The sequence below is a fragment of the Strix uralensis genome, chromosome 5, assembly GCF_047716275.1.
Source record: "Strix uralensis isolate ZFMK-TIS-50842 chromosome 5, bStrUra1, whole genome shotgun sequence".
NCBI classification, from domain to species: domain Eukaryota; kingdom Metazoa; phylum Chordata; class Aves; order Strigiformes; family Strigidae; genus Strix; species Strix uralensis.
In genome coordinates, this window is record NC_133976.1 from 58867964 (window position 1) to 58888279 (window position 20316).

The 20316-nt window shown below is 50.7% G+C and overlaps 1 protein-coding gene across 6 annotated transcripts; it reads left to right on the forward strand.

Annotated features, from left to right (window-relative positions):
- The first annotated feature begins 3326 nt into the window (after positions 1–3326).
- Positions 3327–19698, forward strand: MFNG (MFNG O-fucosylpeptide 3-beta-N-acetylglucosaminyltransferase). 6 transcript variants are annotated; one of them, XM_074871229.1, is made up of 10 exons: positions 3327–5117; positions 10321–10369; positions 10898–11000; positions 11093–11246; positions 11717–11802; positions 13172–13337; positions 13885–13970; positions 14814–14903; positions 15682–15830; positions 15939–19698. In XM_074871229.1, exons 1-8 carry the CDS (start codon positions 4779–4781, stop codon positions 14881–14883), a joined length of 1053 nt encoding a protein of 350 aa, XP_074727330.1. In that variant the 5' UTR covers positions 3327–4778; the 3' UTR covers positions 14884–14903; positions 15682–15830; positions 15939–19698. The 6 variants fall into 6 exon arrangements, with proteins under 6 accessions (XP_074727330.1, XP_074727332.1, XP_074727329.1 ...); XM_074871231.1 differs by having other exon boundaries at positions 15725–15830; XM_074871228.1 differs by having other exon boundaries at positions 14814–15830.
- The last annotated feature ends 618 nt before the right edge of the window (positions 19699–20316 follow it).

Sequence of the window (20316 nt, forward strand, 5' to 3'; positions counted from 1 at the left end):
ACTTGATGTGTCTGGCTGAGGTGGCTAGAGCTTTGCATCTCTCCGTGCCCTGGTTTTCGTGGTTTATCGTGAAGTGACAAGCCAGCTACCTCATCCTCCTGGGGGCAACAGTGAGACTGAGTCCAGCTACACTGCCAGGAGCGTGGGGACCGTGTCCCTCTAATGGGGGCTGTTCTCACCCTGACATGTGGCCGAGTGTGGGTTCAGACTCTGGCAGAGGGAAGATGGAGGGTTTGGGTAGAGGCAGCTGTGCTCACCCAGCCTAGCACGGTCCTGATACCTAACCAGTCTCTCTTACCAGTCCTGCTATGGGAAAGGCGTGCCAAGATACCCATGCCAGGGAGAGGTGATGGTGGTAGATGCATCTTTCCTGGGGCATGCAACAGGAAAACAGGAGTCTGTGACAGGGGAGCATGAGGCCAGGCACAGGGCTGAGCCCACTGATCCTGAGGTCAGTGGGGGAGAAGATGGGCAACCAGCACCACAGTCAAGTCCTCTATGTGTCCTCACCCCTGTGATTAGGGCACTGCTAGTGCCATGCACTTTTGAAGCTCTGAGCAGAGATTAACTTCATGGGTCCCCTGTGAGGTGTTATTTCAGGCTCTAAACCAGTTGCCTATGTCTTTCATGAGGACGAGAGTGAAGGGAGGAGGAAAGAAAATGAAAGGATTTTAACCTGCAGTCACTAAAATGTAGAGCAAAGTCCCAGCTCTGCCCTGGAGAAATGCAGCTCTCCTCCCAGGGAAGGGGGAACTGGTGTAACACATGGCTCCAGATGAAAGCTCCCAAATGATATCCACTCCAGGGGATGCAGCCTGAGCATCCAGGCACAGTCAGCCCCCTGGGAGGGTGCTTGCCCTGCAGGCAAACAAAGTGGGACTCTTGTTGAGCTGATGAAAAGACAAGTCCCAAAGCAAGCTCTCATCTGCCCTGGCATGGATTTGGAGATTAGAGTTTGCATCTTTGCAGGGAAAAAAGTAGTGCTTGAATACTCAGGGAAAACACTCTGTGTGAGGCACTCTGATTCAGGGCTTGACAACTCCTGCCCCTGCTGGCACTGGGAACCATCCCCAACCCTATGGCCTAGTCTGAGGTGATTAAGGGCAAGCCCCCCCATTTTGGGTAGTCAGGCTTTGCTCCCAGCTTAGTGCTTGCTAGGCCCCCCAAATAAACAGATGCTCCCCAGCACCTCCCTGGGCCATCAAGTGTTATCAGCTGGAGGGAAAGGAAGGCAAAAGAAGGTTGCTGGGAGGCAGGTTGGCACTGTCCATCTCTCCAAGCAGCAGGCAGCACTGCCTCACCTGCTCCCAGGCTGCTTCCAGGCCCTCTCTTTATCCACCTTGTCTGCACTGAGGCTTTCAAAATCCAGCTTCAACTCTTTCTGGACACGTGTGAGAAGTGGAGCAGAGGGCTCCAAGGCAAACATAAATGACCTCCCTGCTGCCCTGCATTCCACAGCCCACCTTCTTTGTACCTCTGAGGGGGTGGCTGCCTGCTCCGAGGAATGAGTCATGGATTAGGTAACCCAGCAGAATGCAATTAGCAGCCCTGGACACCAATTATCAGCTGTAACAGCCTTGTGCAAGCCCCTGTTACGAGTCACCAAGAGCAAGATTACTCCCTCCAGGGACAGGATCGACAAGACAGCTTGTGTGTCGCTCTGGGAAGTCACCAGCCCTTTCCATGCAGACCCCCTGCCCCAGCAGAGTGTCAGCAGTATGGGGTCTCTGTCCCATGCAACCCCCACAGATATGGGTCAGCCAGCCCCACCCCAGGACAGGATTGGGCACCGAATGGCCCCCCATCCCTGGCACCGAGAAGAAAGAGGTGTCTCACAGCACAAGAAGCAGGCTGTGCTCACCTCTAGCATCAAGCGTGTTCTGATTTGTACATAGTTGGGTCTGACCTGTTCTACAGCACCATACTTTGTACAAGGTGGCTTTGAGTCGTATTTGTATGTCTTTCTGGGGACATCACTAAGGATCCTCTGCCTGCGTCCCCCTTTCCATCCCAGATGATCTCCTAGGCCAGGGCTGGGAGCTGCTGCAGGATGCCTGGGAGTCATGGAAGCTTCCTTTACAGCTGCCTGGGACTGCTGGCATGTGGCTGAAGCACTCGGAGAGGTTAATTTCTGGCTCAGGAGCAGTGGCTAGCCATAGGAGCAATCCCAGCATTTAGCACAGAGGCAGTGGGTCAGTCACACCAGCTTCACAACCCTGCAATAATGTAAGGCCTGAAGGTCAATGACTCCCCCCCCCCGCCCCAAATCAGTGTAAGAAAACATTGTTACTCAAAGCAATCTAAAAATAAAACCTGCAGGAACTCTCCAAAGGGATATGGGAGATGCTCTGGAGATGTTTTTGCTTCAGGGGAAGGCTAGAAGTCCTGGAGACTTGGAGAAATACATGGGAGGAGGGGGGAAAAGTGGATTCAGTGGTTTCTTCCTTATAAAAGAAAAAAGTTGTAGCCAGGGACAGGGCAGGGGTGAAAGTGTGTGTACGAGGCCTGGGGAAACCAAGCACACAGAGTTTTAGCCCTGCAGGGACGTCTTCCCTGTGTGCCTGGAAAGTGTGTCTGGACACATGGTGAGAGTGTGGAACAGAGGGACCCTGATCCTTGCCCTGTCCCCCTTTTCTAAGGTCCCCCCATCTGACATATGCACAGGGGGGCCCTATGCCACATGGAGCCATGTTCGCCCCCACATTTCTCCTGGGTCCTCATCTTATTACTTTTTATTTTTTTGGTATGCTGAGATTGAATGCCCACAGCTCGCAGCTCCCTGAGGAGGTGCTCTGATTTCGGCAGCTTATGTAGAGCACTGCCATCCTGCTGTCCCCATGCTCGCTGCACAGGGAGGCTGGGGTGGGGGTGCAGGTATCATCCCCCTCCTGGGCTGGTTACCTCTCTGTACCCCCCAGCTGCTCTGTAAAGTGGTGGTAGCGTGAAGGGCACCTTCATGGTCATCTACCCCATATCCAGCTGAACCCACAACAGCGTGCACCATTCTGTGGTGCTGAACCCAAATTTCCTATCTGTGGTGGTCTTTGTCTTGAGAGGGGCTGTCATGCCTTTTGAGGGTCTCTGATTTCCCTGTTCCTGGGGAGACCCTTCTCCGTGCTGGACTTGCTCATATGCTCAGCATGTTCTGTGTCATGGCCCCAGACTGCCCCCCTGGCCTCGTCAGCCTTGTTGGCAGCCGGAGGGCTGCGTGACACAGGCCATGCCCAAAGGTGGGTGGTGGTGGAGGGGAAGGAGCTGGAGGTGCCATTTTGCAGCTGTGCCTGTGGGACTGGGAGGGAGAGGGACACCCCCCCTTCCTTGCCCTGGGAAGTGGAAAAGGAAACATCGTTTTGGACAGCACAAGAGCCACAAGGGACAAGTTGCTGAGCTCAGCCCTGCTGCAGAGGGCAAGGACCTGGGTGGGGTATAAACTCAGCGGTGATGCTGAGCCACGGACATTGAAAGGAAGGCGACAGGCCCTTCCTCGCACTCTCTGGTGTTAGTGTACCTGTTCCTGTGGGTGTCACTGGCTCTGCAGCCACATGGGCAGTAGACTGCCCTTGGGCATCCCCACTGGGGATGCGAGACGGGGTGTGGGGTGTGCATGCCTGGAGGCAGGAAAGGGCCCTTCAAGAGTAGAGAGGGTCTGGGTCATGGTTTGGGGAGATGGGTGTCAGAAGTGGGCGTCATACCCTAGTTTGAGACTCTGGGGCATATGCGGGGGGGCAGCAGGGGACACACAGTCCTGCTTTGGGGAGGCAGGGTGGGGTTAAAGGACAGGGGCAGAAATGCAGAGCAGTGCCCACAGAAAAGGTCTGGGGCAGTTCCTGAAGAAACATCGTTCTTCCCAAGAACAATATAGGACCCTGCACCTTAACTTCACCATAGCCCACATCCATGCCACCTTCTCCTCCTCCCACAAGAGCGCAGGGCTGAGCAGGGCTGCAGAGATCAGGCTGGACTGTCACAGAGGAGCGGGGTAAACCGTCCAGCAACAGGTTTGTCCTCCCAGATCAGCTGTTTGTCACCTCGGAGGTGTCCCAGCCTGGCGATGCCCTGGCGAGGCAAGCCCACTGTCAGACCCAGGGCCGCTTCCTCTCCATCCTCCATCCTCCTTCCTCTTCCTCCCCCGGGGCTGCCGCCCCGCCCCATGGCCGGAGGCGGGACCGGGGCCGAGGCCGGGGCTGACAGGGAGCAAGAGCGGGCTGCACCGGAGGGAACAGGTGGAGAGACTGTCCCGCCACACGCATGGCGACCGGCCCCTTCCCTGGAGCCCTGCGCCCGCGGCTCGCCTCCACCCCGCAGCCTCTGGCTTGGATGTGCAGGCAGGTGTCTTGTGGGGAACTGCTGCCTTCAGTCCAGACTGCCCTCCGATGGCTCTGATCTCCTTTGCTGCCCCCTCGACCCCCAGCCTGGGACCCTCGGCCTCTCTGCTGGGAGTGGGGATGCTCACTTTCCTCCTGGCAGGCTGTGCCAGCCACCTGCCAGTCGTCTCAGAGTATTTTCCTATCACGTGTACCTGCCTTGCTGGGTCATCGAGCCCTCTTAGTCTGTGGAAATTTCCCCGGCTTCACCAGTATCCTTCGGGGCTGCTGTCTCTTCGGCTTTCTGGTCTTCACCCACCCTATTCCTTGGCCACATCCTATTCAGACCTCGCTCTCATCTGGTCCTACCCCTTTGGAAGCTTTGAGAAGGGTGGACAGCTTCACTTGGAAGTACAGGCAGAGGTTGTCCTTGTTCAGTAGGATACTGGCTGTGGTGGGAACAATTTGGGAGCCATGGGCCGTCGGCTCATCCATGGTCTCTCTGGAGCTGCAGTCTTCATTGTCAGCGTGGCTCTCCTCTCCGTGCGGCACCGTGGGGCTCAAGAAACAGCTCGATACCCAGGGCTCAGGGAGGGGAGTTCAGAGAAGCCAGAGCAATGGAGCAAAGTGAGCCCAGAGGGAGGTGGTGGCAGGGGGCAGAAGGACCTGCAAGTCCATTCTCCAGAGGGATACAGGACTGAGGGAAGCCTGACGCTTGGGGACATTTTCATAGCTGTGAAGACAACCAAGAGATTTCACCAGAGCAGGATGGAGCTGCTCCTGGACACATGGATATCCCGGGCCAGAGAGCAGGTGAGTGTGTGGATTCAGACTAGAGAGGGGGTGTTTGGTAATGGGGCAGGGACGGGGTGACATTGGGGGGGATAAAGGCCAAAGGAAGGGGAAGCTGAGCACTGCAGTCCCACCCAGTACTTTGCCTTGTTTTCCCTAATTCTCAACTTCTGTTCACGTGGAAAGGGGGATGCTACCCTGCAAAATGTTTCAGCTGTAGCTGCTTCATGGGAAAAGCTGGCAGAGAGGATGAAGAGCTTGTGTGGGCTCTTCCCATGAAGACTGGGAGTACGAGTGCTCTTAGCAGGCATCACCTGCCTCTAACCTAAGCCTGACTCTTTCAGCTTGAGGTTTAAGGGATTTAATTTCCTTTTATTAACCTGTAACACCAAGGGCTGCAGACTGCCTGGGCCACATCAGACTGAGAGCACAGACCATCCTGTATCTGTATGAAATGGTGGTTTTCTACCTCCTCATGCCCATAATTTTGCTTGGTTTTGAGCTGAGTGGCTCCCCCTGGCCCTCCATCAGGATGGCCACATTGCACCTGGGTACCCTTTGCTCCGGGACGGTGTGGTGCAGTGGGCAGGAGAGCGAGGCAGGAGGACCTGGAGGACCCCCTGGTGTGCAGGAAGAGTGCGGTCCTGTTCACTCCCCAGCACATCAGCACAATCCATGCCTTGCTTCCTTGGGCAGATCCCCTCACGTGCATGATCTTGAAGGGATGTGGGTGAATATTTGATTTTTAAAATATTTTTTTTAACTGGGGGTCTGATGTTTCCACCCTTTGCTAAAGCAGAGTTTGGAGAGTTTCCTTCCTGTTAGAGGAACTGATGTGGGGCACCACGTTGGTGGTGCTGTGCAGACTGGCTTACTGGTGGGCAGAAGTAATCCCCAGAGCCTGGGTACTTTTCTCCCTTCCTCTTAAGCTGCTCCTCAAGAAAGAAGAAATCCTGTGGCTGCCCCCAAAGGGTGTTTTTTTTGCCTCTGCCTGTGTGTGATAGGCACTTCAGGCCTCAGCAAGGAAGGGGGACGGGGGTGGAGGTATTGGGTAGGAGAGCGCTTGAAGCAATGCAGGGTTTTCTGGGTAAGGGTGGTTTTCCACTTCATGGTGCTGCAACTGTCTGGTCTGCTGCGGTCGTCACAGGAAACTGTGTCCTATTTTGATCACACTTCCTCTCCTGTCTGTGTGTCCCTCTCAGCATCTGAGATGCCCTGCTTCCTCCTCCAGATGCACTTCTCTCTGCCTGACCTCAGCACAGCAGCTTTTTTGGAGAAACCAAACCCAACCGTGTGGCTGCAGTGACATTAAGATATTGCAACTGGGGCTTTTGGAGTGGCTTTTTAAGGAGCAGCTCACCTTTCCCTCCTTGTGCATTTGACAAAGAGGAAGAGGTGCCTGGCCATTCTGCTGATGACAGAAACTAGATACTAGCTCCCCAGATTCATCTGACCCTCTCTGTTTGTCAGGCAAACAATGTCCAAACCTGGGAAGAGGTGTTGAATTTTCCATACTGCTGCCAGCCTCTAGGAAGGCTTCACAGACTGAGCAGGGGAATAGGAAGGAAGGGCAGAGTGGAAGTGTCTGTCACTTTTAAACAGTGTTTTTTCATTGTTATCAATTTCTCTTGCAAGCTCAGTGTTTTCCTCCCCCCCTCCTCAGTTTTCCATGTTTTTCTTCTGCTTTTTTACTAAATGGCCTTGGAGGCAGGGGAGTGGGGGCAGGGAGGGAGGTAAAGAGAAGTACATGAAAATCAAAAGCCTTTTTAAATTTTTTTTAAATATACTGCTGCTGGAGGGGTTTTCTGGAGATTTGACAAATTGACAATATAGAAATCTTGCTTAGCTAAAATGAGAGCTCTCAATTTGCAAAGGACATTTAATTGTTGTGGAGCCAGGGATAGGGCACCAGACCTCCTATTATTGCATCTTTATGGAGAGGCATAGGCTTTAAGAGCCAGTATTGGAGATATCCTGGTCTACGAAGTGCTGATGTGCAGAGACTGCCTCCTCCTAGGCCTGCCCCACCATCTTGCTGTCTTGCACTTACTCATGGCTGGAGACCGATTTGGTGGGTCCTCCTCTGCAAGTGGCCAGTGGTGAAATTTTAGTAGCTGGCTGCGCTGCTGATGCCAAGCCTGATTTCAGAGCTGATTACCTGCATGATGTCCTCCCAGAGGAAGCAACCCAGACCTCCCAGGTCAGGCTTAGGTGACTGTAACAGGAGGCAGGAACAGCTGTGGTTTTTATGGCTAGGATGGACTGCATGGGAGCCAAATTAAAAGTCCTCTATGTTGGACTCTGTCAGGGTAGACAATAAGAGAGAGAGACATTTTCCCCGAAACTGCACTGTTTAAACAGAAGAAAAGATATGCAGTTGGTGGGAGGTGGGGAGGGGGAAGTGCGAGATGGGCACTCTTTGCTGGACCATGCTCTGCCTCTTGAGAACTGATCCACAGCAAACTTTCCACTGGAGCTTGATATGGAAGTCATTTCAGTGAAAGGCCTTTTCCTCAGAAAAGGTTCAGTCTAAACAGAAGTGTCAGTTTTGATGATTGTTTAGGCTGGGCAGCATCTTGGGGTGGCATACATTCTTGGCCCCAGTAGTTCTGATGTAGGTAAGTCTAGTTCTGGTCTGAAATCGCATTTTGTTTGGTAAAGTAAACTGATTCTGGCACCTCCCCTCCTTTCAGAAACCCCCCAGACACCCAACTGATTGAAATGAAACCCATCCTGAACTGACTTTCACATTTTCAATGTTGTGAACACGCTGTAGATTCTGAATGTGTTCTCTGGGCAGGAAACAACCATAACCCTGCTGAGCTGTTTGCATTTTGGAGGGGATCTCTTCCTGGAGAAGGGATACACTGAGAGCCTGTGAGATGAATGTGGCCCTGGATTGTCAGATTCCATGTCTTTATTCCCTTTTCCTAGTTTTTCCTTGCTAGACTATTTTCTCGATTTGGGGTGAGGAGGTTTCAAAGTCTAGTGTTTATCCATTGCATGGGCTTTTATGTTCACAGAGAGACGCCAGGCAAAACCGTTTGACACCAGTGGCTCCACATCACTTCTTTCACTGCCATCCAGCAGACATCCTTTCCCACCCAGCCATCTTCTCCACTCCAGAATGGAGGGATGCTTTCCATCCCTCCTCAGGCCCCGGAGTAGCATTGATAGCCATCCTGGCTCAGTTTCAGTGCACTGAGGCACCACAATGGGAGATCCTGCCCCATAGATGTTCTGGTGGAGAACAGGAGGGTGGATATGATGGGGAGGCTGCTTCTGTCTACCCCATTTGCCTGCAGGGGCACGAGTGACACCAGGTGTTCCTCTGCTCGCATGTCCCCAGCAGGGAGAATAGATCTGGCATGGCCAGAGAGACTTTCTCAATCTCTCCATTAGTATGGACAACAGTGTCTGATGTCTCCTTGAGAAAGACCTGCATAACTGGGCCAAATGATCTCCAGGCAGGTTTTTAGCCAGGGTCCTTCTCACTCTTTCCCATCCCAGCCATCGTGTGTGACTTTGCTGAGGGACACATGGCAGTGGTCACTTGGATGCCGACCGCAGCTGCTGTTCCAGGTTACACACTCTCAGGGGTGTAAGGGATGGAGACACGAGGATGCAGGCAGCTGCCTGTGCTGTTGCGATCTCCTTCAGGACAGAGCCAGGGCACGTACTCCAGCATCTCTGGAGTACTGTAGCCAGGTGTGCCATAGAGATCAGAGTTTGGGAGAGCCAGAGAAATCAGATATGCCTAGTCCCCACACTCATAGCCCCCTTTTTCCAGTTATTTTGGACATGTTCCTTCATCCTTGGGTTCCTGCAGAAACATGTTGGGTGTCTGCAAAACACATTTCCCACCATGCATCAGGAGGAAAGTGGGAACCTCGGAATATTTCACAGGTGGAACATCTGGGAAAAGATGCAGATTCCTATTTTAAGTCAATCAGATATGATGTTTATTAGACACATGATTTCTAGTCGGTTTTATATCTGTAAGCAAGCCATTTCCAGCAACAACGTTTGTGGTTTTTTTGAAAATGTCAGAAAGTTTCAACAGTTTCAGAATTTTTTTTCTTAAGATGAAATATTGCTCATAGTGGAAATTTCTGGCTCTGACTTGCTGGCGAGGGAAATCCTGTGCCACTTGACAAGCCCTGTCTTGCCTGAAGGTTGTGATATGGTCTCCTGACCCAGAGCCAGGACTTTACCTGGGATTCAGCTAATTGCTTCTTGTCCCATGATCACCTTGAAAGTGGTTTTAACTAAGAGACTTTACCAGGGAGGCAGGTAGGAATGTGTGCATGGCCCATTGCTGCAGCTCAGCTGCTGGAGGGTAATTCACCAAGTTGCTGTAGCATGTACATTTGAGATCATGAACCCATCCTGCTGTCTCTGCTCAAGCCAGGTGGTCTCTGAGGGTCCTTCATTATCTTCTTTTCATGTGCAGAACATTTCTCTTGCCACATTCTCCTGATGGTGCCATATCTCCCAAATGCTGGGTGGGTGTGGGGAGACATAGACACTCTTGTCTCCTTGCCAGAGTCTTTGGGAGCAATGATGGCTCCTGGAGCTGTCATCTGCCTGCCTCATCCCCTTTGTTCCTGCCCAGATGCTGTGTTTAACCACCCTGTGGGCAGCTGGTAGAGAGACTGTTTACGGCTCGTGACTCCTTTTTGATTTTATGAAAGCTCATTTTCTGCCTGAGGAAAGCTTTTCTTCACCAGCCCTGATCCCTGCCTGGCCCTGAAGAGGGGGAGATATGCCACATAATAGTAGAAAGGGGGATTAGAGAGGCCTGGGGGTGGAAGAAGAGGATGAGGCGGGAAACGGCAGGGGGCTGTGCACACTTAACACAGAAACAGATGTTCTCCTTTTAACCTGAACATCATTCAATCAAGGTGCTTTTGTTTTTCTACCACCGACACCTAAGCCAGGGCTCCCTCACCCCGTCACTTGGCATCACAGGTCCCCTTCTCCCTGTTCCCAAGGTGGCAGGGATGGGGGGAAATGAAGTTATACAAGCACTGACAATTGTTCCATGCAGGAAGGGAGAGTGTGGCCATTCCTCTGCTCAACTGCTGACTGGGAAGGGAACATGGCAGCAGAGGATGGAGAGGGGTGACCATCGCGAGCGTGTCTAGCTGTGGGGAGAAGGGGGTGGGTGGTCAGGAGCAGCACCAGCTCCAGCCCTGAGAGTAACCTTTCCTTGTTTCCCCAGACCTACGTCTTCACCGATGAAGAAGACGATGCCCTGAAAAGGAGAATGGGTAACGACCTGTCCTATAACACCACCTCCCTCCACCTTCAGCCTCTGAGCTGCCGTGGCCTTGGGAGGGGGTCCAGCGTGAAGGCTGGCTTTCCTACACCAGCGCTGCCTCTTGAAGCACACCCCTTGCCATGTCCGTGGGAGGACCCCAAGCTGCAGTGGTGATGATTTGGTCTAGTTGGCTTACTCTGGGGCATGCAGCCAACTGGAGGCAGGTTGCCTTAAAGCATCCGCGGGTGGAAGCAGCCCATGGGAGAGCCCTTCAGCCCCCATGCCCTGGCTGGCAGTGGGCAGTGTGGAAGCGCAGTTGGCACGTGTCCTAGTCTTGGCCAAGATGATTGGCTTTCTCCAGGTTTGATCTCCTGGTAGGTGGAAGGATGGAGCCCACATCACTGCAGGCTCAGATGTTTGTTCAGGGGGCTGCGAGGAGGTTGGCTGTGAACAAACCCCTTGCCTCCCACTCAGAGGTCCTCCCCGTAACTGTGCGAAGTGGGACGGCCCTGAGCCACAGCTTTCTCTCTCCCGGCAGGCGACCATGCGATCTTCACCAGCTGCTCTGCTGAGCACAGTCACCTAGCCCTCTCCTGCAAGATGGCCGCCGAGTTTGATGCCTTCCTGGCCAGCGGCCGGAGGTGAGACAGGGCTGCCACGGCAGGACTGCTAAGAGTAAGAGGCATCCTCCTTACTGAAAACCTCTTGTGTCTTTGTTCCCATCTCCCCCCAGCTGGTTTTGCCATTTGGATGATGACAACTACCTGAACCCTCGGGCCCTCCTGAAGCTCTTGTCTTCCTACTCTGCAACATGGGACATTTACCTGGGGAAACCCAGCCTGAACCGACCCATCTGGGCCTCCGAAATACTGCCAAACAACCAGACGGTACATCCCGTGGTGGTGCTGTGGGGGCCAATGGGTTGTTTTTAGGGCTCTAGCTCATTGGCTGTAGATGTACCCCAAGGAGAAACAGGTCCCAAGAGCAACAGGCAACAGCTGAAAACTCACCAGTCTTGTCTGAACATGGTTGTAGGTGTTGACTCAATCCAATCTACCTAGGGGAAGGGTCCCACATTGCTGCTGTGCCTTTAGGTACCTGTCTGCCAGGAGATAAGCCTGCCTTGGACAGCCCACCTGCTGTTGCCAGCAGGAACTTGGCTGTTCCAAATATGAGGAAGTCAAAATCTATGCTGTACTGCTGGCAAGTCCTTCTTCTGGGCAGCAGTCAGGGGTCTGGGGTGACAATAGGGTTGTGTTTATCCTGGCATCAAAGCTGGGTTTCCAGCATTCCCGTCTCAGGGAGTATGGTATTGTCTGAGCCTCTGCCATTGATTTTCTCTGCTGTTTGTCTCCAGAAATCTGTGCACTTCTGGTTTGCCACGGGAGGGGCTGGATTCTGCATCAGCCGCAAGCTGGCAAGCAAGATGGTGCCGTGGGCCAGGTGAGCTGTGCAGCTGGTGAGTATGGGAGCCTTTGGGGATGAGGAACACCACCGCACATTAATTCCTGGCAGTGTCAGATATGGATTTGTGTATGTGGTGTTTGCAAGGATGTTTGCAAGGGTGCAGAGTGCTGCATGCTACAAATCTGCAAGCATGTGGGACTGGAGAAAGGATGTAGTGTGTGGGTCTGCCACTGGATTAAAAAGAGGCAAGAGCAGGCATGTCAGCAAACATGATCATAGGATGACATACTCCTCTCTCCCCAGCTCCTCTCAGCTGTTGGTTATTCCCCCACACTCCTTCCCATCCCTTTCAGCTTCCTCTGGCTCTTTTCATAAGTGTTTTCCCTGTCTGTCTATCTCCTTTCCCCTTAATCTGCCTCTTTCCAACCTCCTGTACCTCACTCCTGAGCTAATTTACCATTCCCCCAGCCCAAACCCTCTTCAGCTTCTTACAGTGGCCACTGTCACTTCCTCAGCTTGGTGCGTGGAGAACCAGAGGTAGATCCTGGGGTCTTGTGTTAGCCCAGCCTACAAGATGTTTTCAATGATGTCCTAGGTTATATCACAGGCTATATACACATACACTGATAGGCAATGGCTGTGCTGGCCTTAACCAGATCTGTGCATACCCAGAAAGACAGATCTGATCCACACCAGGTGCCTGGTTTAGCTGAAGCCCATGATATGTATTTTATGGTAGACCCAGACAGGAGGATGATCTAAGATCTAGGGTAAAATGGAAGTGTCATGCATACATAACACCTGAACTGGCGTAAAGTCTGCTACTACTGTGTGAAAATGCTTAAAACACATTTGAACTGGCTGAGGGGTGTTATAGTAGACAGTGCTTCATGCTGTGTGGTTGCTTCCAGTTACAGAAGCCTTAAAATTGGGTTTAGCCTGTCATCAAAGGATGGCCAAGTGTGTGGTGTTACATTGCAGTGGAACCATGGATGGCTTATTCAAGCTGCATGGGATGGTCCTGTTTCTTCTTCCTCCTGGTCCTGGCTGTGTGGTCCCACTGTTTCTCTTGTGCTAGCTTGTCTGACCCCTCAGGGACTCAGTGCAGCTCTGCAAACAGGTGGAAAAGTAGCTCAGCAAAGACTGCCAGCTCTCTGGATCAGCTCACCGAGGAGCTAGATATGTATCAGGGACAGCACCCAACAACTGGTGGGACATCATGACTGGGAGTGGTCAAAGAGCAAACACATTCCTAAGTCTTCGCAGGTGGGACTCAGGGATTTCTTGCCTAGTTCCAAGATTTATTCTGGTTTTCAGTTAAGTCCTTCATGTATCTCCCACCCAAGTGGATACCTATATACCTCCCTACCCTTTTCCTAACCCATGCAACCCTACTCTTTTCCAGTGGCAGGAACTTCCTGAGCACTTCAGAGCTCATCCGCCTACCAGACGACTGCACCGTGGGTTACATCATTGAGTGCAAAGTTGGTGGGCAGCTGCTGCCCAATCCGCTCTTCCACTCCCACCTGGAAAACCTGCAGCTCATCCCTGCCTCTCTGCTCACACAGCAGGTGAGGAGGGGAAATGGAGCGCGAGGGAGGTGTGTGAGGAAGAAGTGGAGGGGAGCTTACAGACACATTGCTCCATTGGTGGCACTGATGTGGATTCAATCAATCATCTGCTCTTTAGGGGAGGCTTTCCTGACAAATGCTTCTTTGAAATAAGGTGCAGATGTTGCCTGCAGCACAAATGCCAGTGACAGTGCCCCTGGGGTCAGTGGTGGGGAGCACGTGTATGAGGAGTGATGGGAGGATTGAGGGCATTCCTGGGGGAATGTGGCAAAAGAAAAGGAAGAAATGATGATTGTTTGGAGAAGGGTCTTTGACATGGCACCATGTCTGCCTTGTGTGGGGAGATAACAAGGGGTGTAGGGCACCTGGAGAGGCAAGGACTAGCACAGTGGACCATCATGGGAAGGAAGGCGGGAGAGACGCGGAAGGCAGAGGCCAAGCCAGCAGAGAAGGAACCAGAATGGGAGCTTCTGTCACCCAAAGCAAGTTCCTTGCTCCTGAACTCACCTCATCCTCCCTGCTCCTTTCTCACCACCCCTCTTTGCAGGTCACCCTCAGCTACGGTGTCTTTGAGAACAAGCTCAATGTTATTGAACTCAGCGGCCCCTTCTCACCCCAAGAGGATCCCTCAAGGTACAGGGCATGAGTGCTCTGGGTGTTGCTCCATGTAAGCCCTCAGACTGGGAGGGGGAGGCAGCCAAATGGGGTGCAGGAGGTCTAGAGTGAGGGACAGAAACCTTGCAGTCACATGGCTTATTGGGTGAGGGGCACAGCAGCGTTAAGGTGTTTGTGAATGCTTACAAACTTTGCAAACCTTTTTGGATAAGTGGGAGGAGGAGTATCAAAACATTTTATTTGGACAATTCCTGAGCCAAAAGTATTGCCGTTTATTTCACATTTTGAGACTGAACAAGCTAACCTTTTACCTCTGGGACAGGAACAGAAATGTTCTTTTAAACTCCGGAAAGGAAATTCTGCTTGCTTTTTCATTTTTTGTTTTGCTGAGAAAACTGGAGGGGAAAAAGAAAAAGGTTCACTTCAGGCTGACTGCAAACAAAAGTGTTCTTTGATTTGCTTTCTCTGCTTTGAGTGAACAAATCTAAAGTTGTTATTTGCAGAGCATGGCTAGGAAGCTCCTGGCTGGAGATAGCAGGGGTGGGAAGCAGCTAGGCAATGAAAAGAGCATCAACAGAACCATGTAGCAGGGACTGGTGCAGTGCCCATCTCCCTGCCTGTGATCAGGGTGAGCTGTGGGCTTGGGCTACATGGGCCAGAGCTGGATTCAGGTGTTGGTGAGAGGCTTGGCTGCTTGGCTTTGCTGAGAAAAGACATCTTGAGGTGAACAACCAGTCCTGGAGCTCTGTAGTACAGGGTGGGCACCTGATGTGGGATGGGACATGAGGGAGAGGTCTTCCATTCTCCAGCTGTGTGCTGGTGTTAAAACTGTCACCTGACCTTCCTTTGCTCTCTCCCCAGCAGGTTTCGATCACTCCACTGCCATCTCTATCCTGACACCTCCTGGTGCCTGCAGACTGTTGGCTGGTGATGCCTGAGCCTCAACTAACAGTGGGTCCTGGTGACATCCATTTACCTTGTGCATGTAGGGGTGGGACACTGAAGAAGCTCACTGTTCCCAATTTCCCCTTTCCTATGGTAGTCTTGGGGTTGTGTGATGGCTTTTTTCATCCTCGCTGAATACCAGTGACACAGGACAAAAGATGAGATCTGTCCCAAAGATGGATAACATAGGCTTGACACATGGATGGGCTTCCCATCTGTGCTGGGATGCGTGCAAGGGATGGGAGCAGTATGCCTTCCCGAGCAGATCAAGGACTGGGTAGTGACTGCTGGGCATCTGGGTAGAGATGGGGACCTGCTGCTGCTGCTTGCTGTGGATTCATCTTGCTGGACTAGAAAGGCCCTGGGTATGGGTAACCCAGTGCCCAACCGAGGATGTTTGATAGTGTGCCATGGCTCCACCTTCTCCGAGCAGCCCCTCCTCCTCCATACCTGCCTGTGCTTTCCCCACCGCCCACTCTTCCCAGCCACAGGCCCTTGGCTGAGTCTCTGCTTAGTCAAGGTCTATAGAAATGGAAAATGTGATCATTTCTGTGCTGAATGAGTGCTGGAAAAGCACAGCAGTGCTTGCTCAGCAGAGGGGAGATGGGCAGGAATTACAAAGGATCAGGAATTCCCCCCTCTGCCAGGACAAAGGAGAGGGTGTGGGGGAGGCAGGAGGAGACAGAGTCTGAGATGAGGATGTTTCCTGTACTGAACATTGAAGGCTTGATCTTGTATGGCACTGCATTTTTCCTTTCTTTTTACCTTCTTGATATGGGGTCAGGATAATCTCTTGCTCTAATTACCAACCTGTCATCTGAGATTAGACTACAACTCCTACCTGTGTGAAAGGAGACATAAAGGAGATTAGAACTGGCTGAAAGAAAGGAGAAAGGAAGAGATGGAGAAGGAGTGCTCAGGAGCGGATTAGAGGTTACAGCTTTATAATCTTCTCTGTGCCCTGACCAAAAAAAATTAAGTCATGAAGGAATGGAAACAGCAAGGCAAAGAGCTTTTTATCTCTGTGTTTCTTTCCTCCAGATGCTAAGAGCAGCTTTCTGTCTTCCTGCTGTTCCTGCTGAGTGCAACGTGGGGAAGGAGCAGGCCCAAATAAGTTACAAGCTTTCTGGCATATTTGTGGAGAGTTCTTTTCTCAGCACAGAGCCTGGCATGAAACCTGGGCAATTCTGCTTGCTGGGGAATGAACTTTGGCACCATTTTGTCCTTGTACACATGGTTGAATGACTGGGGGAGAGCGTTGCAGGGAAAGCTGCAAGGCAAAGAGACTGTTTTAAATGGCAGTTGGTGCCACAAACAGGTATTTCTCTTTAAAGAGTGTTTCAAAACACACTGCTGGGATCTGTGAAAGATTGCTGTAATCTCCAGATGAAAGGACAGATGCCCTTTCTCTGAAGAGCTGCTCAGCTTTGATGCTGCTGATGTGACTAAGCCTGCTGCTGGTGGGCTGGAAGAACCAAGGCAACTATCACTGTGCCTCTACCGTTTTGAAAACTGGCCACCCTGTCACCTCCTCCCACTCCCCAAGCACCAGCATCTCCTGCACAGCACACATGAGGTTTAAAGGAAAGGTGTCAGAAAGACCTTCCAGCTCTGCAATGGGGGATCTAGAAATGAATGAGCACTTTAATTTCTGGAGAAGCAGAAAGCAGGAGCCCTTTGAGCTGTTTTTCAGCCTGGTCATTCTTAACCGGCATTTAACCAGCTTGTGAAGCAGCAGAGACCCCTGCTTTCTTCTCTTGCACAACATGCCTTTGAACTGGAAATTCATCTGGAGCAGGGACAGGGGCTAGCTGATGCTGGTGACCATTCCCTGAGTCATGCAAAGCACACAGCTATGCAACCCTAGGAACCATGTGGCTCAAAACAGAGACACCCAACTGTTGGAAGACAGGTGCAGCATAAAGAAGTCCTGCCCCACAGGGCAAATGGTTTGGTTTGAACTCAACCATAAGATGAAAAATGCTTCTGTGAGAAGAAATCAGAGTCTTCAAGAGAAATCTACACTTCCAGGATATCTTTTTTCCCCATTCAAACTTTCAGCTGTTGTTCATCAAGACTTCGAGTTAAAAACCAGTCCTATCTGTAGATGTCCTGGTGACAGTAAAACCAAAATGCGATTCATGTGCCCAGAGAAAGAGAAGAAACTGGTACAGCAGCTTTACTTCCCTGGGGAAAAGCAAAACAGAGGAACTGGAAGCCCACTTTGGATCATGGCCTCAGCTGGTCTGAATTGACCTGGTGCCTTTTGCATGGCTGAAAATCAGATGTTAAATGGGTAGAGTCTTTGAGTGGCTGCATGGGGACCAGTTTAAATCTGGACTTTGTTGCTGAAGCGGTTAGGTGCCACTTCTGTGGAAAATGTCTTGTCTCATAAGGAAACTGAGAACAGATGAGATGTCTAGGGCAGGGCATCTCTTGGGCTGTAGAGAAACGAATGACAGAAAAGTCCTGTTATGCCTGTGACGACAATGCGCTAGAAAGAAAATAGCTTCTCGAAGTCGACAAAAGAAACCAGGTTTTCTCTAAGAACAGAGAGACAGCTTAAGGGAACATTCACCACATGAAATCTGATCAACATTAAAACCTGAGTTAAAATTAGTTTCAGGAATAGTTCCTGCCTCTGGGGCTTGCTGTCAGATGTTGTGATTTTACAGTCTCATTTTCCTAGTTTATTAAAATGTTTAGCTGCTTGGGAAAATGAGAAACAATCTCACGTGAAACTTTTCAGGGGACTGTCTTTTTTTATTCTCCTTCATGATTTTCTGATATGACAGTTAAAGTTTTTGGAAAGGTTCCACTGGGTCTATTAAATTGTGGGTTTTTTTTTTTTCTTTCTCTTTTTTTATACCTCTTTCTCCCTTTCTCAATCTCATGCTCCCTTTTCTCATCGCAGGAAAAAAACCTCCCAAGAATTAAAAGGGATGGAGATGTGGTCTTTATATTTTACTGGGGAAAATGGGGTCAAAGTCAAAGGTGTTGGCATGACCCTGCTGTTGTACAACATTAAGTGTAGTTCAAGGTTTCAAGTACAGAGATCTCCGCCTGCCCAACACCATAGCAACCAACACTATTAATGATGTTTAAGCTGTATACTGAAGATTTAGAAAAAGGAGAAGGAGGGGAAAAAAAGCAGTTACAGTATTTGAAATGTAAAGTATTAAGTGAGGCTTTCATGTTAACAATATCCTTTCTTCACTTTCCCCTTAGCTGTGAAGAATTTTTATAAGGAAACCCCTATTCGACAGTGCAAAAAAAAATGTTAATGACTATCCTTTCTTTAGGGGGAAAAGAGAAGTTACTTGAAATAGGTGGGAAACTGCAGTTGTTGCTAAAGACTTGAAGGGGAGAGAGAATAACAATGCTAGACAATGCTTCTGTCTCTGGTGCCAACTCCTCTTAACAGCTCTGCTGCTGAAGAAAAATAGATTTCTAAGCCACTGTGGGATTTACCCAACTTGTACCCAGATTGCAGTCTTCAGCTCTTTCCTCAGGCCTCTTGCTAAAGATGCAGCCTTCAGAAGACCAGAGTTTACTAGACAAGCCAAAAGGTGAGAAATAGGAACAGGAAGAGATGAGATTGGAAGGAAAGAAACCGCCAAGTGGGGCCTTGCAGGAGAATGTGGGAATTTCAGTTGTGCATTGAAGTGCTGTGTGGGAGTTGCCCAGCAATAGTGGGAAAGGGGATGTTGCCTGGATCTCCAGCTCTGGATGTTTTTGTGATCAGGACAGTTGTAGCCCACCAGTGCCAGAGAGGATCCCAGCCTGCCTGTGAGTCAGAATTCACCCTGGAAGAGGTGAGATCATGTTGGTTGGCCCCGAACCTCTTCTTTTTCTTTTTTTTTTTTTTTTTTAAAGAATAACACTTCAGATAGATAAGTTGATGTCTTCTACTCTGACAGTTATACTCAATTCTTTTCAGCAGATTTGGCCTCTTAATTTCAATACTTCCTCTGCCCTTGCTTACAATGAAGGCTCTTCAGACAGCCCAGCTCTTTTCAGTTTTCTATTTAATTTCTTTTGTCTTCAATCCCTGAAAAACCCTACAAAACAGATGGCTTGCCCTTTTGCACCACAGGCCACCAGGGCTCCACACATCTGAGCACACTTCTGGGGTGGATGCAAAGGAAGGAAGCTGGGTGACTGCTCCATTTGGTGACTGCATGGGCACAGAGAAGCATGGGTCATCCTTATGTTCTTCCTTGAGGCACTGGCTAGCAGCTGGTGCTAGAGATGGGATCTCATACTAACTGGGACTTTCTTCTGTCCCAAATACTGCTCAGTTTATGACTCTACTGAAGAGGATGCAAGAGTCACTATAGACATAAGCAAGACCAGGAAGAGCAGCATCACAAAGGTACAAATAACTGTCTGTTTTCACCAGCTGAAGCAGGAATTTTTTCTCTGGACTTTCTGCCCAATTACCTGGGGTTAAAGGAGTGCAGGGCTGAGCTGTTGTTGCTCAGCTGGTATTGCCTCTTTAAGGCTGTTCCTTGACAGCCTGAGATTTTTGTCACTCCCTGTTTGATCTAGCTTGGACTCCAAGAAAGCTGGGAACTTGGCTCTCTCCCTGTTTGAACTGTATGTAATTAATTACAGACCCCAAGAAAGGGCTCCTTGCCTATCTCTCATGTTTAAATTGCCTTCCAGGATTTTGTAAGGCTAAGGAGCCTCTTCAGATGTTACATCTGACTATACCTCAGTCAAGCCTCCCTTGGTTTTGCTGGGAACTGCATCTGATTCATAGTGAACTTTGAGAACAAATTAAAGTGAGTGCTTTGTACATGGATTTGCTGGCCCTGACCTTTCTGCTGCTGCTTGAGAAGACAGTGTTGATTTTAGTGATGTAGGAAAAAGAAGTGCAGCTAAACAGGGCAATTGGATGGGGAGAGATGCTGCTATTCTGAAGCCCTGCTTTCCCCATCCCACTCCCAGAATTGGGCACAGAGAGAATCTGCAGCTAGTGCCTTTGGCCACAGTGTATCAGGTGGAGGACATGCCATGAAATACCCAGCATTTTCACTGGCAGAGAATCCAGCAGCCCCGCTTGTGAGCCAAGGCCAGCTTGTACTTGGTGCTGGACAGAGAGAAAAATGGTGCCTACCCTGAAGCACTTACAAGCAGAGACAGGGTGGGGAAGGAGGGGAGGGCTTACAGGATTGATGAGACAGTATTTCACATCTAAGCAGGGGGAACAAGATGGTCTTTGGGACAAGGAGGGTCAGAGTTCAGGAGCAAAGATCCCTCTCCACCCAGAAATACCATGAAGCAACAAAGGTGAGTGATGAAGAAAGTGGTTTGGGCAAGAGGAAGAACCAAAACAAAATCTACATCCTCTTCATGGCTGTGTTGGCAACTGATAAATGCTGGCCTGAGGGCCAGTACCTTGGGGCTTAGGGGT